This window comes from Tinamus guttatus, unplaced genomic scaffold (assembly GCF_059628265.1).
Source record: "Tinamus guttatus ecotype Peru unplaced genomic scaffold, ASM5962826v1 Tinamus_guttatus_pri_ptg000048l, whole genome shotgun sequence".
Taxonomy (NCBI): Eukaryota; Metazoa; Chordata; class Aves; order Tinamiformes; family Tinamidae; genus Tinamus; species Tinamus guttatus.
This window is the reverse complement of record NW_028288582.1, coordinates 6,447,894-6,462,775: the sequence shown is the minus strand read 5'-3', so window position 1 is coordinate 6,462,775 and position 14,882 is coordinate 6,447,894. Positions and strand designations below refer to the sequence as shown.

General features: G+C 52.0%; 1 protein-coding gene across 2 annotated transcripts in view; it reads left to right on the top strand.

The window, feature by feature from the left end:
• The first annotated feature begins 1,552 nt into the window (after positions 1 to 1,552).
• Positions 1,553 to 14,882, top strand: part of KIF26A (kinesin family member 26A) — a 93,730-nt gene continuing 80,400 nt past the window's right edge. For both annotated transcript variants that reach the window (XM_088539615.1, XM_088539614.1), the window contains exons 1-2: positions 1,553 to 1,799; positions 3,752 to 3,997. In XM_088539615.1, coding sequence (XP_088395741.1) covers positions 1,665 to 1,799; positions 3,752 to 3,997 — 381 coding nt within the window. In that variant the 5' untranslated portion in view covers positions 1,553 to 1,664. The remainder of the gene's footprint in view (positions 1,800 to 3,751; positions 3,998 to 14,882) is intronic.

Here is a 14,882-nt window from a genome sequence, read left to right as displayed (position 1 = left end):
TGAGGAAGAACAACTTTACTGTGAGGATGACAGAGGCCTGGAACAGGCTGCCCAGAGAGGCTGTGGAGTCTCCTTCTCTGGAGATCTTCCCAACCTGCCTGGATGCCGCCCTGTACCATGTGCTCTGGGTGTCCCTGCTGGAGCAGAGGGCTTGGACTAGATGATCTGTAGAGGTCCCTTCCAATCTTAACCATTCTGTGATTCTGTGATTCTAGCTTTCCTCCTCCTATGGAGCCTGGATCCATGGTAGGGAGCTGCACATTCATTGGATTCTCTTGTCTAAAGCACAGACTTCATGTGCTGAAAGCCCAGATGAGGGAGGAAGCTGTGGCATCCTTGGGTAGCCTTCCTTTCTCCTCTCCTCTCCTCTCCTCTCCTCTCCTCTCCTCTCCTCTCCTCTCCTCTCCTCTCCTCTCCTCTCCTCTCCTCTCCTCTCCTCTCCTCTCCTCTCCTCTCCTCTCCTCTCCTCTCCTCTCCTCTCCTCTCCTCTCCTCTCCTCTCCTCTCCTCTCCTCTCCTCTCCTCTCCTCTTTCCTCTTCCCTTCCCTTCCCTTCCCTTCCCTTCCCTCCCTCCTCTCTTTCTCTCTCTCTCCTTCCTTCTGTCCCTTTCCCTTCTTTTCCTTTCCCTTTCCCTTCCTCCTTCCTCTTCTATTCCTCTTCTGGAGGCCCCTGCCGAGGGCCGCGTTCGCGGCCGCAGCGCGGGGCGGGACGAGGGGAGCGGCGGCTCCGCGCCCCTCCGCGCGCCCCCCAACGCCGGGGCTCGTCCCCAGCTTGCGCAGGGTGCGGGGAGAGGGGCGGGCTGGGACACGCGAGGACACGCGGGGACACGCGGGGACACGGCGGGGAAGCTCCCCCAGCGCCGTCGCAGCCCCGATTCTGCCCTCCCGAGCAGGACGAGCTCGCCCCCTCCTTGCAAAACTCACCCGTTGCACTAAAATTATGCGAAAATAATAATAATAAAAAAGCTATCAGGAGGGGATCCCTTTAGAGGAGCGAAGCCCGGCCGTCTCCTGGAAAGCACTTTAGCTCTGCTCCCTCAGGCTTTCCTTTTTTATATATATTTCTTCCGCCCCCCCCCCGCCCCGCCGCCTCACACACACACATTTATTTTTTTCTGCGCGTGTCTTCTTTCCTCTCCTAAACCGACTCCACTGGCAGCTCTTCCCTCCTCGCGCTCACCTCAGAGGAGAAGGAGGAGGCAAAGAGAGAGGGGAAAAAAAAAAAAAAGGAAAGCAAAGAAAAAGCGAAGCCCTAACCCCCGCGCCGCGCATGGGGGCAGGCGGGCGGCTCGCGCTGCGGGCTCGTGGCCAGCGGGCAGTGGGAGCCCCGGCGCTCGGCGAGCTCATGGCCGGCCGCGGCGGAGCAGCCCGCGCACCCCGCGCAGCCCCGGGGCGCTGAGCGGGGCTCCTCGGCATAGAGAGGGGGATAAAACGGGAGGCAGAGCGGCGGGGAGAGGCAGAGGGAGGCAGACAGAGGCTGCTGGATCCGCTGCCTCCCCAGCACCCTCGCAGATGGAGGAGTAACTCGCCTGCGTCGTCTGGCTTTTTTTTTTTTTTTCCTAGGGGTAGCGGGTGTTTGTCTTTTTTTTTTTCTACATATATATTTATTTTTTACTGGTGTACATCGCCGCCGCTCAGGGAGCCGGATATTCTTCAAGCGCGAACTATGGCTTTTCAAAAACCGCCCGATGCCTCCAGCGGCCCGAGGAAAAACCCCGGCTTGCTGGAGCTGGGAGCCCTGTGCTTGGATTCGGAGATCATCTTCGGCTTCACCAGCCACCTCCTGCGCAGGAAGGGCAAGGTAAGGGCGCCGGGTCCCCCGGGCCGCCCGGGCCTCCTGCCCGCCCTGCTGCCGGCGCGGAGGCGGAGGAAGCGGCCGCGCAAACTTCGCGGGACGCCGCGGCCGTCCGGGCCCGGTGCCGAGCGGGAGGTTTCAGCACCACGAACAGTCCGCGGCGCCGCGCGAGGGGCCGCGCAAGAGCTACGCGTCCGGTGGCGCTCAAAAGCGCCGGGGAAAACGCCGGAAACGGGAGTGGAGGCGCGGGGAGGGCTGCGTGCCCCGGTATTTTCAGGAGTGATTTTTCCCTCTAAAAAAAAAAAAGAAAAAAGAAAAAAAAAGAAAAAGGAAGAAAAGGGCGGCCGCGCGGCTCGGACCTCCGCCCCGGCGCCGGAGGGAGGGAGCACATCCTACCCTCTTCCCCCTCGTCCCACCTGATCCTTGGAGAAGTTTACTCCGGGTACGACGTATTTAAGGGAGTTCCCGGGGAGCCGCAGGGCGCCTCGGGGCGGGCAGCCGGCTCCACTCCCACCTCGCCGCTCTCCGAAACTTTTATGGGGCTCTAGGGGTCGGGCTCGGAGCCCTGAGGTCCCCAGGGGTCCTGCCCGCTGCGCTCCCCGCGCAGCTCTGACGGGGAGGCGGCACTAGCCGCATCCCCCCATGGGGACACACACGGTTTGCGGGGCAGCTCCCGAGGGCCAGGAGAGTTAACGCGACCGAGGAAGGAATTGATGCGCCCTTCTTATTGATGCGCGTATTACTGCGCGCTCGCTGTGCTCGGCGCTGCCTAAATCGCCGCTCAAACCGCGGCGCGCAGAGCCCCGCGCCCACTCGCCCAACGGGGGAGAAGGGGAGGGAACACAGAGGTGCCAGGTCCGGTGCCGGGTCCGCTGCCGGTATCGGGCGGGCGCGCACGGTCCCCGCGGCGCCGGCAGGTGTCGCTCTGGTCACGGCGACGGCGTCGGAGCCGCGCGGGGCTCGGGCCGGGGCCGCGCTCCGCCCGCCCGGCTCCGAGCGAGGGGACACGGGACCGGCGAGCGGGAAGTAGCGCGAGCGAGAGGCGCGTCCGCTGTGCTGGACAAGAAGGACGAGAGGGGGAAAAGTGCTCGGTGAAGGCGCCGCAGCCAAGCAGGCAATTAGCTGCCAACGTTAATTTCTCCATCCCGGTCGCTTTGCACGTGTGGCCGCAGCCCCGTGCATCTGCCCGCGGGGGAGGCGCAGCCCTCGACGGCGCGCAAGGCCGGGGGGGGGGACCGGGGGCGGGGAGGGGAGGAGTTGCGTTTCGGGATCAGCTGTTAGGGTCACTAGGAAAAGTCCCCCCCAGAATAACCCCGAACCTCAAGCCCCGTCCCGCCCTGGCCGAGCCCCTGCCCCGCTCACCCCACCTCCCCGCGGGCCCCTCCTCCCCACACTCCGAGCGCCTCGGCTGCTTTTTTTTCCGACGTGCTGCGGGGCTTGGGCTCCTTCCCCCGGCGGCGTGGGGAGCGCACTCCGCCTCCCGCTCCCACCCCCTCTCCCGACTCCCAGCCCAAACTTTACTCCTCTCGCAACATGGGAGGCAACATCACCTAGTGCCTCCGCGGCAGCCTGGACGGGGGGGACGCGAGCAGCTCAACTTGAGGCGACCCCCGGCATCCCCCCCCATCCCCGTTCGTCTCCGCGCCCCGCTATGGGCACCGCGGAGGGGCCGCCGCGCAGCCCGCGCTAGAGCGTGGAGCGGGGCGCATCCCCCCCGCACCATGAGCGCGGCCGCGGACAGGAAGGCTCCGGGCGCCGAGCCCCGCGCGCTGGGGGTGAGTCCGCACAACCCTCGCAACTCCTCCCCGGTGACGGCTTTTTAAAGTCCGCACAACCCTCGCAACTCCTCCCCGGCGACATTTTTTTTTAACTTTTCCTTTTTTTTACACATTTTTTGGAGGTGTGGGGAGGCTGTCGCGCGTGCAGCGGGCGCTGAGCTCTGCTCTCTCTCTCCGCAGGTGGCGGAGGGCAGCGCGGCGCGGGAGCTCTCGCCGCGCAAGAGGCCGCCGGCCGCCGCCGAGGAGCAGCGCTGCGCGGGGCGGCCGCCGCCCGAGGGCGCGGGCGCCTGCGCGGGCGCGGAGCCGCCGCACCTGGAGCGGCCCGCGGGCGGCGGCTGGTGCCGCGGCTGCCAGGCCAAGCTGGGCGAGCTGCGCAGGCAGGCGGCGCGCCTGGCCGCCCACGGCTGCGCGCCCAACGCCCTGCCGGTAAGTGCGCGGGACGGCGCGGAGCGGGGCGCGGAGGGGAGCGCAGCGCTCGCCCCGGCGGGGAGAAGGAGCCGGCGCGCGGCTGCGGCGCGGGGCTCAGCGCCAGTTCCGCGCTGCCTTGGGGCGGAGGAGGGCGATTTGCGGAGAGGTCGCGCAGAAGGTCGAGGTTTGGTGGAAGCGAAAGCCCGGCCGGCAGCTGCGCGCACCTCCCGCTGCCGTCCCCGCCGCTGCCGGAGGGCTTCAGAGGAGGAAGGCAGCGCCTGGGCAGGAGCTGCAGGGGTTGCGCGGTGTGAGCGCCGTCCAGGACGCGCGCACGGGACCGCGCAGCGCAGCACAACGCGCGCAGGAGCCAGAGCGCCCGGCGGCTCCGTATCCCGCGCTGCAGAGGTTGCTCGCAGTGGCCTTTGCAGCCCCAGTGCTACAGTTTGGGAGGCTGCAGCTGGGCTCTGTGGCACTTTCATCCCTTTCACATCCCACGTCCAGGCCATGCCTGTTTTCTGGCCGTGGAATGGTTTGGGAAGGATGCTTTTGCTGTTTTTTTTTCTTTTTCTTTTTCTTTCGGGATGCCCGAGCGTCCAGCAATGCCCTGTGAACTGCTTGCAGCCTCTGTCTCACTTGGATAAGGCTGCATGATTTGCCTTGCACTTGTGCCTTGTGCTGGGCAGTTGGACGTAACTGCTAGTGAATGAATAAACTGTGTGAGCGCCCCAGAGGTTGCACTTAGCACATGTGCAGCTTTATTCGTATTTTCTGTGCAGTTTTTCTTTATGAGCTTCTCTTCAGTCAGAGGTCTTTATTACGGCTTCCCTCTCTCTCTCTCTCTCTCTCTCTCTCTCTCTCTTGTTTTAGTAGGAACACGTGAAGCAAAACGCTTAAAAGGTAGTATAGGTGGAAAAAAAATGCACTGTCTTGACTGGGCACCTTCCGAGATCCCACAGATCAGCTGACAGAGCAAAATGCAAGAGAAAGTTGCAGAGCTTCTGTGTCACGGCTCACAAAACGTGTGTGAGGGTTTTGATAGTGGCTGGAAGTAACGTATTGTTTTTCCAAACAATGCTTATCTGGAGGGCCGCAAGAATGAGGGGGGTCTGAAGAGGAAGCCAAACCCTATTGACCTTCATTTTCATTCAAAGAGTTCCTGTATGATCTACAGAATTCCCATTGAATCTAAATATAGTTTTGTTTGGAGGCGCATTGTGGAGCGGTGTCAGAACACAACCGTGAGCTTTGCATTGCCAGGCCTGGTCCCTGCGCCTTTGAGATCACCAGGCGTTTATCTCCAGACTTGCTAGGTCTGGAGTGAGCCCTTACTTGTGTAGTGTAAAAGGTCACGTATATCTTTTCTCACTGAAATCAACAGTTGGACCTTTTGTTTTCTGGGTTGCCATGAGTGTTGGAGAGATGTTTAATTTCCCATGGCGAGGTGTGTGGGGTCTGCCCCTCAGCACACAAAACATTGCTGTCATCCCCCAGTGGGTCCTGGCCTTAATGGGAAGAATAATGTCCTATCTGCGAGTGGATCTCTGTCCTGGGAACACAGCCGGCGGGTGCAGGAGAGCCTTGCCCAGGTGCGTGGGCAAGGAAACCTGGACGCAAAGGTCCGTTTGTGTGGTCTCCTTTCTGCAAAACGCAGGGGACTTCCTTGATAAGCACTTGATGATGGGTAAATTAAGCCTCCTTTTCTGCAGGGTTTCAAAGCATGCCTACAGAAGTAACAGTAGTCATCACAGTGACAAAACTTTGACAGAGTTGATCACAGGGTAACAGATACCTAGAGTTTACTTGCTGAGTAGCATACAGTAGAGTTAGGAGATAATTGATTTTTTTATTGTTGTTTTTTAAAAGTTTTCAAATGGTTGTGATACTCCTAGCCTAACTGCAAGGTCAAACCCTGCTAGTTCTAGTGCAGTGATCCACTCTTTGGGAAGGAAAATGCAATAAACAGTCCTGCTTGTTGCCTTCTGAGTGCAAAATAAGTTAGTGGGAGATAAGAGTCAGTAGGTCAGATACTGAGCGGCTGTGAATTGGCCTTGCAGGGAGAATCTGATGCAATGTGCTGGCAGGTTGAGCGCTGTGTAATGTTGGTGCCAGAAAAGCAGCAGCTTGCGTTTTTCTCTTTCTTAATAATATAACAAGACATCTGAAAAAGCAGCTCCTCTCTATAAGAGTTTCATGCCCATAAATTAAAAGTCAACTTAGAAGTTTTTATAATGTACAGTCAAACCAAGCAGCTAGTTGAGTAAACACCAGAAAGGCTACTGCTGCGCACTCAAAGGATTTGTGTGTCCTTTGCCATAATAATTAAAGGATCTTTCAGCAGAGATTCAGAGAGACTTCTACACCTGCTTTAAAACTCTTTGGAAAGGTGGGTGGGTGCCCCGGAGATGAAAGAAGGGCTAGTTTCCTGCTGTTGATATCTTTACTGATGAAAGAGAGAAGTTGTATTATGCGTGGGGCAGCTGACAGGGGATTGAATTCCCATTAGAATAAAAACCCAACATATTGTTTGTTGTCTGCAAGGATAACAAATCTAATTGCGCGAGAGGGCTATGATTCATACAGTTTATGTGTTGCTGTCTTTTCAATTAAACATATTTAAAATATATAAATAATCTAAAGTTTCGGTGTTCAGATGATTTGCATTGATTATAGAAGTTGTTTGTGTCTCTAAAGTTCTTCAAATCTCTGTTGACCGTTGATATAGAGATACACCTAGTTGCTTATGTTGAAACTCTTGAATAAGGCTCCTTTATACACGATTTACTGCACCCTACACTGTCAATTCCTGTCTTTTACTGCCGTTGTCTTTACAGTTTGTTGCCACAGTGAGGCCTGTGCGTGGATCCAAATGTAATTTTAATCAGGCGGGGTGGAAACAAGTAAAGTTTGATCCAAAATTACTACAGATGAGCATTTCTGTACTGCAGCATCAGTATCAGTCAGCGGTTCATGTATTGAAATAGTGGAGAGGGGAAAAAGGGTGTCTTGGTTTATTGCTAATTAAAAGTTTTGTATTTGTCTTGCAGGCTCTATGCTTGGGGAATCAGTAATGGGATATGGGATCTCTTACCTCTGGGGTTCTGGCTGGAGCAGAGACCTGATTGTTAGTGCCTGGAGTTTGTTCCTGTTTGGCAGCTGTTGGGTGATCCATGAGAAATGAGTTGGTGGTCCCTGCCTGGCTCCCAGTTGGCAAACAGCCTTGTCACAAAACCACCACGACAATTATCACTAATTGGCATCATTGTTGGCAGTTTCACAAGAGAGGCTGAGGACTGAATGGGAATGTGGATTAAATTAGTAATAATAATACTTAGCACCTAAAATCTTTGCAGTGCTTCACAAATGCTAATTAATTAATTTGTGTGATGCCTCTGTACAGTAAGCCCAAACATGCTGTCATTTCTATAGAGATATATGTCAAAGGGAGGTATGTGTGTCTCGGGGAAAAAAACAAAAAGAGAAAGGCAGGGACTGTCCTATAGAGAAGATGTATTTTTGTAGCTGCATCATTGGAATCGAACTTTCTCTACTGCAGGCACAGTCATAAGAATATATGGCTAGTTTAGGGTGTTTTTAACTAATCTCTTATGAGCAGAGGAAAAAGCTCTCTCAGTATGAGGAATATGCACTTGATACAAGTATATGCAAGAAGGGTTTGCAACTGGTATAGCTATTTTGGCTTAACAGAAAATCATTCCTGCTTATTTTGTAATATAAGCATTTTTTTTTCTTGGTGCTAAAAAGAGGCCAAGATCAGAAAGTTCACTTTGCAAGTGATAAAAATTGGAGAACAGTTTCTTCCAGCTCAGGAGTTCAAGTACCTAATTTCAGTGGCCCGATGCTTTGTCTTGTATGTACAACCAAAGCAGGCACGTGTCAAAACCAAGCATAATGTATTATATATAACCTGAGTTCAACTGAGTTCTTGCTGTCCTCATTTTTGAAAGAATCTTTTCCTCCCCTCCCCGCCCCTCCTCCCTCTCCCCCTCTACCATCACATCATCATCTTCATCGCTTGTTGCGTGAGGGACACCACTGGAAGGAGATGAGGTTTCCAGAGAATGGGAGAAACAAAGGAGTGAGTGTGTGCGCTGTGTCTTGCTGATGGGATGTGCTGTGATCTGAGGATAAGCACATAGAGAATGCTTTTCTCTGATTTTTAGGAAACAGAGTATTCCTTGTATTTCCAGTTGACCCTCTAAACGGTGTTTGGGTATAAAAAGACCTCCAGCTGGTCCTGACCCATGGAGAGTCCGGGTGCCCAGCACAGGTCATTGCATTAGTTGCTAACAAGCCATGAATCATTTGAGGGAGGGAAGCAAGCAGCAGCCTGCTGTGTTCTTGGCAGCTCTTCTTCCTGGTGAGGTAGGTCAGCTCTGCATTATGCCAGTTGGAAGAAACCTGGCTTTTCCGGAAAACGAGGAGGATAGCGTCGACTTCAGACACACTGTTTGTGCCGACTGGTGCAGGACGTGTCTCAACCGTGCAGATGTTGTAAACTGCTGTGCATTACCCATGGGCTGTGTAACCTTCCACTTAAATCAGGCTGCCTTAGGCTGAGTATAGGTTGATTTGAGAGGATACTGATGATTATGAGGCCTTGGCCTGAGTGGATTGGGAATAGGAGAAAAGTACCACTTCCTTGTTGGTGGATGGTGTTAATGTCTGGTTATCAAGGAAATGCGCTGAAACTAATACTACTCCACATTTCCAGTCATCCATAAAGATCAGTGGTTGCTTCCCCTTGGGGGTTTGGTATAGGATTGGCTGTTTCTATTCTTGTATGCATTGAACTCCTACCCTACACATTTCTTACCAAAGTAATGGTCTCTTGGTGGGCCTGCACATGCCATTGATGTGCCAAGGAGATGAAGAACAACGCTTTGGGCATGACATGCTTTTTCCCATGGGTTTCACATGTACAATAAATAGTTCCCTGTGTGTTCTATGGAAGCTTTAGTTGGATAAACATTTAGCTCACCTCCTTTGTCATCTCTATCCCACTTCATTAATCCCAGATACTTCCCAGATGTTTTGTCCCTCAATAAGAGACAGCCCATTCTGTGGGTCATTGGGAGCTACACACATGTTGTTTAGCTGACAGTAGGTCAATACTGGAAATCTGGCTTTGGTGGAACTAATAATGGCTGGGTCCTGTCCAGTTAATCTTACTGCTGGTTTCTGGAAATTGTAAGAACCTACTCTGAGCTTTCTGTCTCACTTCTAGATCTTTTGATGGGTGTAAGTTAAAGCTGTCTGGCAGCAAGAAGGACAAAGGAGGGCAATACAGTCTTCATTGCTTTAGAAAACCAGGCTAAAAGGACAGGACTGAGGGTTGTGGCCTTGATGAGTGAAGGCTCTTGGAGGGCCAGGTGCGCTTCGTTATTCCCATCTTGGTTGCTCCGACAGCCTGGTGTCAATGGCTCTTCTAGAAGAACGTGCAGATTCTGCACGATGTCTAATTGCCAGTGAGTGTCTTGTTCCTGATGTTTGGACTGTTGTGTGCTTCTGAAGTCAGCCTGTGCTGAATGTACAAGAGAAAGGAAGTGGGCTTTATTTGCTAAGGTTTCACTTGCAGACCCCTGCTTCTCCAAAGGAGCAAAGGTCCAGTGCACGCAGGAGCTGCTGTCAACTTTGGCAGTGCACAGGTAATGGACCTAAGCTTTTAGAAGCAGGCCCTGACTCCTGGTGCAGTTTGTTTTCTTGGCCTGCCCATAGTTCTCCATTGGAGACAACCCTCTTGATTCAGTGGCACCATCACCTGGAGCAGCAGAATCCAGATGGCTGTTTAGCATCCCTGTGCTGAGTCTTGGCTTGGACCTCGGGGTCCTCTCTTACTCTGTGTGTGTGTGTGTGTGTGTGTTGCTTTTGATCAGAGACTTTTCTATAGTTGGGTGATGTATATAAGGTGAAGGAGAGAATCTTGTCCTTCTACAGATGCCTCTGTAGAGAAATCAACTTTTCAGGGCCCTTTGCAAGTGCTCAATGTACCTGAAAATGCTCTATACTTAACATTTCAAAAACATGTAAGTGGAAAAGCAATGCCTTAGTTAGTAAATATGAAACTACAGGGCATTTTTTTCGCGATGCACTTTTAATATTTAATTCCGTGAGGGAGAGTCTTGCAGAGACTTGGCTGTGGAGTGCTCCGGGCTATGAGCTCAGATGTGGATCCCAGGTACGCGCGGTCTCACCCAGGGGCTGGCGACAGCTCTGCAGCAGGTGTGTTGACACGAGCACTTCACTTGTTCCAGTCGGCGCGGCCGTCCCTGCGTTACCTCCTAGGCTGCACAACCTAATTGTAATGAGCTTGCTTTGGACAGCTAAGATTTCCAAGCCTGCCCCTTTTAAAATACAGGTGAGCGGGATTATCTGGCAGTGCGGGTGCCGGAGGCAACAGACCTTCTCACTGGGGGATCTGAAGTGGGGGAGCTGGGGTTGTGCAATTAGCTCCAGGTCGTGTGGTCTGCCGAGTAGCTGAGCGTAATTAGCATTGCTCCGGCTCTAATTCCTTCAGCGCCCTGGCCTATTAGGGAAAAGGGAGGAAACACATAAACCATTTCAAAATCCCAGGGGGTGGAAAAGAGCATCTGCTCCTAACATCTGAGGTTGCTTTGAACCTGTTGAAAGATGTAGTAGCTGCTTTATTGTTTTTGCCAAGAGTTTCCACCTACAGTGATCCCAGCTTCTGACTTGTTGAGCGCGCGGTTGTGGGAGGCACTAGTCATCCTCCTTGCCCCCCGCAGCTGATTGTGACAGGCCCCCTTGGCCTGGCGGGGTGCGGATCGGAGCCGGAATGGCCGAAACTGCCACGAGATTTTTCTTTCCGGAAACCGGGATCGCCCACCGTGTACGCAGTTACTGTTGGCTCTGCCACTGCCTGGCTGCCCCCAAAAGCTGCACCACGCGAGTCCGCATCCTTTTCCGCAGTGACCCAGTGAGGAGCCAGCTAGCACCTGACTACTCAGCTAGTGATGGACATTTGGTCTTGCATAGTGAGCAGAGATGTTGCTTCGCCCTGTCCGGAGACGCTTCTGTCTGAAATTGTCTGTGTGTCTGAAATGAAATACTTTTCCATAAGGATGCTGTTGCTTTTCTGCTGCTTGGAAATTGGATTACCTTCATGCTACATACCTATTTGGATATTGCTCATATCAAGTGTGGCAGACAGCTGTCTGTTTGGGAGTATCATATCCTCGTTATTTTTTATTTACCAAAAAATACCTATGGAATTTGATTTGTCTGAATACTCTCTGTGTCCTCTGACCTCAGAGCTACAGCACTGGAATAACTGTTTTGTATTTATGTTGCCAGTATATCCCAAAATGGAAGGTGCTTGGGGGAAGGCAGGAGTCTGCTGTCTGCCACTGTCTGGACCCATGGTTGGGAAAAGGCTGGATTCTGTCACGAGTGGCTACTAATTTTGTAAGGTCTTTCAGAGAAGTAGCTAAGGAGGGAAAAGTTGGCCTTACTTTGGGAGCTGTCACATCTCCCTCTGCCTTTGGCAACAGGAAGAGCAGTGTCCTGTGAAGGTGCTGGTTAAGGACACAGGACCTGAATTTAATCCTTAGATCTGTCAAAGACTTTGTGCGTGGATTTGGGCAAGTGGGTGGTTGTGCCTATTTCCTCCTTTTGCCAGCAAAGATAAAATCCTTCCACCAAAAGTGTGGTGGAGACTCTCTCCTGCTATTGGATGTGACAGCACTGAGCATCATGGACGGTGTATCTTAGTTGGTCCTTCTGACTGCTGGGAACCTGGGATAATCCTTGAAAATAGAAATAGCCCCCAAAACCTGTTACCGAGGAGGCGATGTGGAGAGGTGGTAAAAGGGGCTGAGGTGCTGCAGAGGGTGTCCAGGTGATGCGAACTTGCGCTTGCAGCGGGTTTATGACCAGAAGGGTGGATGAGAGCCAGAATGATCCCGTCTAGGATCGTCCGGTGAAGCTGGAAAGCTGCGTTGTGGCAGTGTGGTGGGTCCCTGGGGTAAATTGGGAGCTCTTGAGCGTCTTCAGTCCTTCATGCTGCTGCTGAATATATGCCCAAGTGTGCTGATTATTGCTTTTTCATTAAGAGTGTATTATTTTTAAATGGGAATAAAGGAGAAAAATTTGCAGAGAAAGCCAAAAGCAAACTATTCAAACAATTATCCCGAGGAAGGGGAGGATGTCACTCTGCAGCAGTAATATATTCCTCCTTAAGGTATGTGAACGTGAATGTAAACTTTTGGTGTACAGTTATTTTGGCTAAATACTTTGCTTTGAAGCTGCCTGAACTTTTAAGGCATCCAAGTGGCAGATGTTCATTTCAATGCTGGAGACAGGAATGTTTAACTGGTTATAAATATAACCATCTATTCCAGGCGGCTTAATGCTGTCGTTGCATGTTTATTTTGTCACTTGGAGTCTGGCTGCAGTGCACGTATCTCCCTAATGTATGGTGAATCAGCAAAATCTCAGCGCTTGCTCCCCAAAAAGGCTCAGATGCACAATTATCCTGCCGTCTGAGTCAGGCCTCAAGATGAGCCTTTGATCCGCGTGCCTGGAATTTGGCAGCGCGCTCGGAGTTTCGGCCGGGGCGGGGGAATTACCATATGTCAATACCTGTGTGGGGTTGATGGGAATGCTGGACGGCTGTGGGAAAACGATCCATTTTCATTTAGCTCCTAGCAAATCTTCCCCTGCCGCTGCCAAGGGATTCTGTGTGCAGGGTGGGAAGTTTTGTGGGAGCAAACGTGGGAGATGCCGCCTCCAGGGCGGCCAAGCGCTGCCGGCTCGCAGCGGTAGCAAAGCATTAGCCCCAGTTGTGGCAGCATTCAACAGATTACGCTTAAATGTCTTTCCCTATTTTACTGCATCATGCGATTTGTTCTGGCGTGGTTTATGTCACCGTCAGTGTCTCGATCAGTGCCGATTATACTGTGAATGGGTGGCATTTGGCTTTGTGCTCTAACAATCTTTTGGGAAGTTAGGTATGTTCAATTTTTATGTATTTTTTTTTGTTGTTGTTGCATGATGTTGTTCCTACTACACATGGTGTTGCAATATATGTATTTTCTGTTTTTAGCATAATTGCTCTTCTCCTAGACCTCAGAGTTCAGCAGTCTCTTACACCATAAAATGTGGCTTTATCAAGTACAATTTTTGCCAGAGTTGGACTGCTTTTGCCTCTTGCATGACTCTGGGCCTGTTCAGATGCAGCAGCTGCGCGCAGGGTGCGTCACGCAGCCCTCATCGGAGCCATCCTGCTGAGCTCTCCGTGTCTCCATGCGAGAGAGCGATTCCGCACCATGGCTGGTGTCAACAGCACAGGGTCCTCCTGGTACTCAGCCAATTTCTGTCCCAAGAAGGAGCAGCTGTCAAAAATATGAAGACACAGACGTGACTCATGATCAGGAAATCTAGCCGTCCTTCTTTCAGTTAATTTACTACTTCTGGGTCCTTCTGCACTGCTTGTGCAGAAGGTGAAAGCATTCGCCAGAAGATGGTATGGTGAAAGCATTCAAGCTCTTTCTAATGCAAGGTTTGGGCCCTCTTTGAGCATTGGTGCTGTAACAGACCCTAACTTTAGCACCAAATTGGTTGGCATGACTATAGCATATCTACTGGCTAACTGCAGCCAGCTATAGCGAGCAACAGCCCAGTTTCCAGGAGAAAATGAACTAGAGCCAGATCTAATAAACACATTTAGTGTTCTCTGTGGGGGCTTTGGTAGACCTTGGTGTTGAGTTGGATCCAGAAGCCAAGAGCTTGCAGCACCAGGCCTGGGCAGCCACTTACCCAGCCCAAACTGGGTTCATCAGGCACAGTTTGTTTCATGATAGCAGAAGATTTTTTCAGCAGTTTTCAGCAGCTGAGATTTGACTTGTGATTCTTGATCACTAGGCATTGAGATGATTGAAGGAAGTGTATGGAGATAGTTGAGTGAGTTAATCCCAGGTGGCCAGGGCAAAGGGAAATCGTTTTGCTTCCCATGTGGAGAGAATGCTTTGGATAACTGTATGGAACATGCCAACCTTTGTCTGTGTTGCACTCTGTTGTATCGTCAGAGCAGCAGCTGGTGTTTGGCCTGGCATTAGAAAAAGGGAAGTTTTGGTTGACTTGGATATTACTTGAGAAGTGTCAGCTGTGTTGGGTTATTGCATCACATGTGTTTGTGGAGAGAGCTGCCTGCTTTGATCGTGGGAACTTGGGCTCCCGGGCAGGAAAGAGAGCTGAGCTGGACCTGTGATGAGACCCTCCAGCTGTCCACAAGTGCCCTAAGGCCATGTGCCCTTTGCGCAAGACAAGGGTTCTTACGCTGCTGCCTGGCCCTGAGCTGTCCGATCCCGAGGAAACAGTTCTGAGTGGTGGGGAACAAATGTGCTCTGTGTTCCTGGTGGGAAACCACAGTGGCCTTTGAAGGATGGAGGTGCAGGTGTGTTGTGTTTCCCACCCTCCTGTCAGGGCAGTGCCCCTTCTCCTTTGCTGAGCTGCAGGCAAGTAGATGGGAGGACTAGTTTATCCCACTAGTTTATCACTTTTAATCACAAATACTGCTTTTAGATGAGGTGTCTTTTAGCCTTAATATGAACTCTGGTTGTTGCAGAATTTCTATAAACTAAAATATCTTGAGATCTGTGCTGTGGGTGAAACACAGGGCAAAATTTTGCTTGTAGCTTGCAATTAAATATAAAATTAAAACAAGGCTAGACTCTCCAGCTGAAATGCTCAGGTGTTAGTGTAGCTTCATAACTGTGAACACAGAAGTCAGCTATTTCGCTTCTTCCTCTGAAGATTTTGTTGCAAAGAAAAGAGAATGCATTTGACATTCCTCCAACAAGCTCTCACAAGGGTAATTTTGTGTGGATGATTGAGTGGCATGGAAACACTGTAAGATATTGTCCTT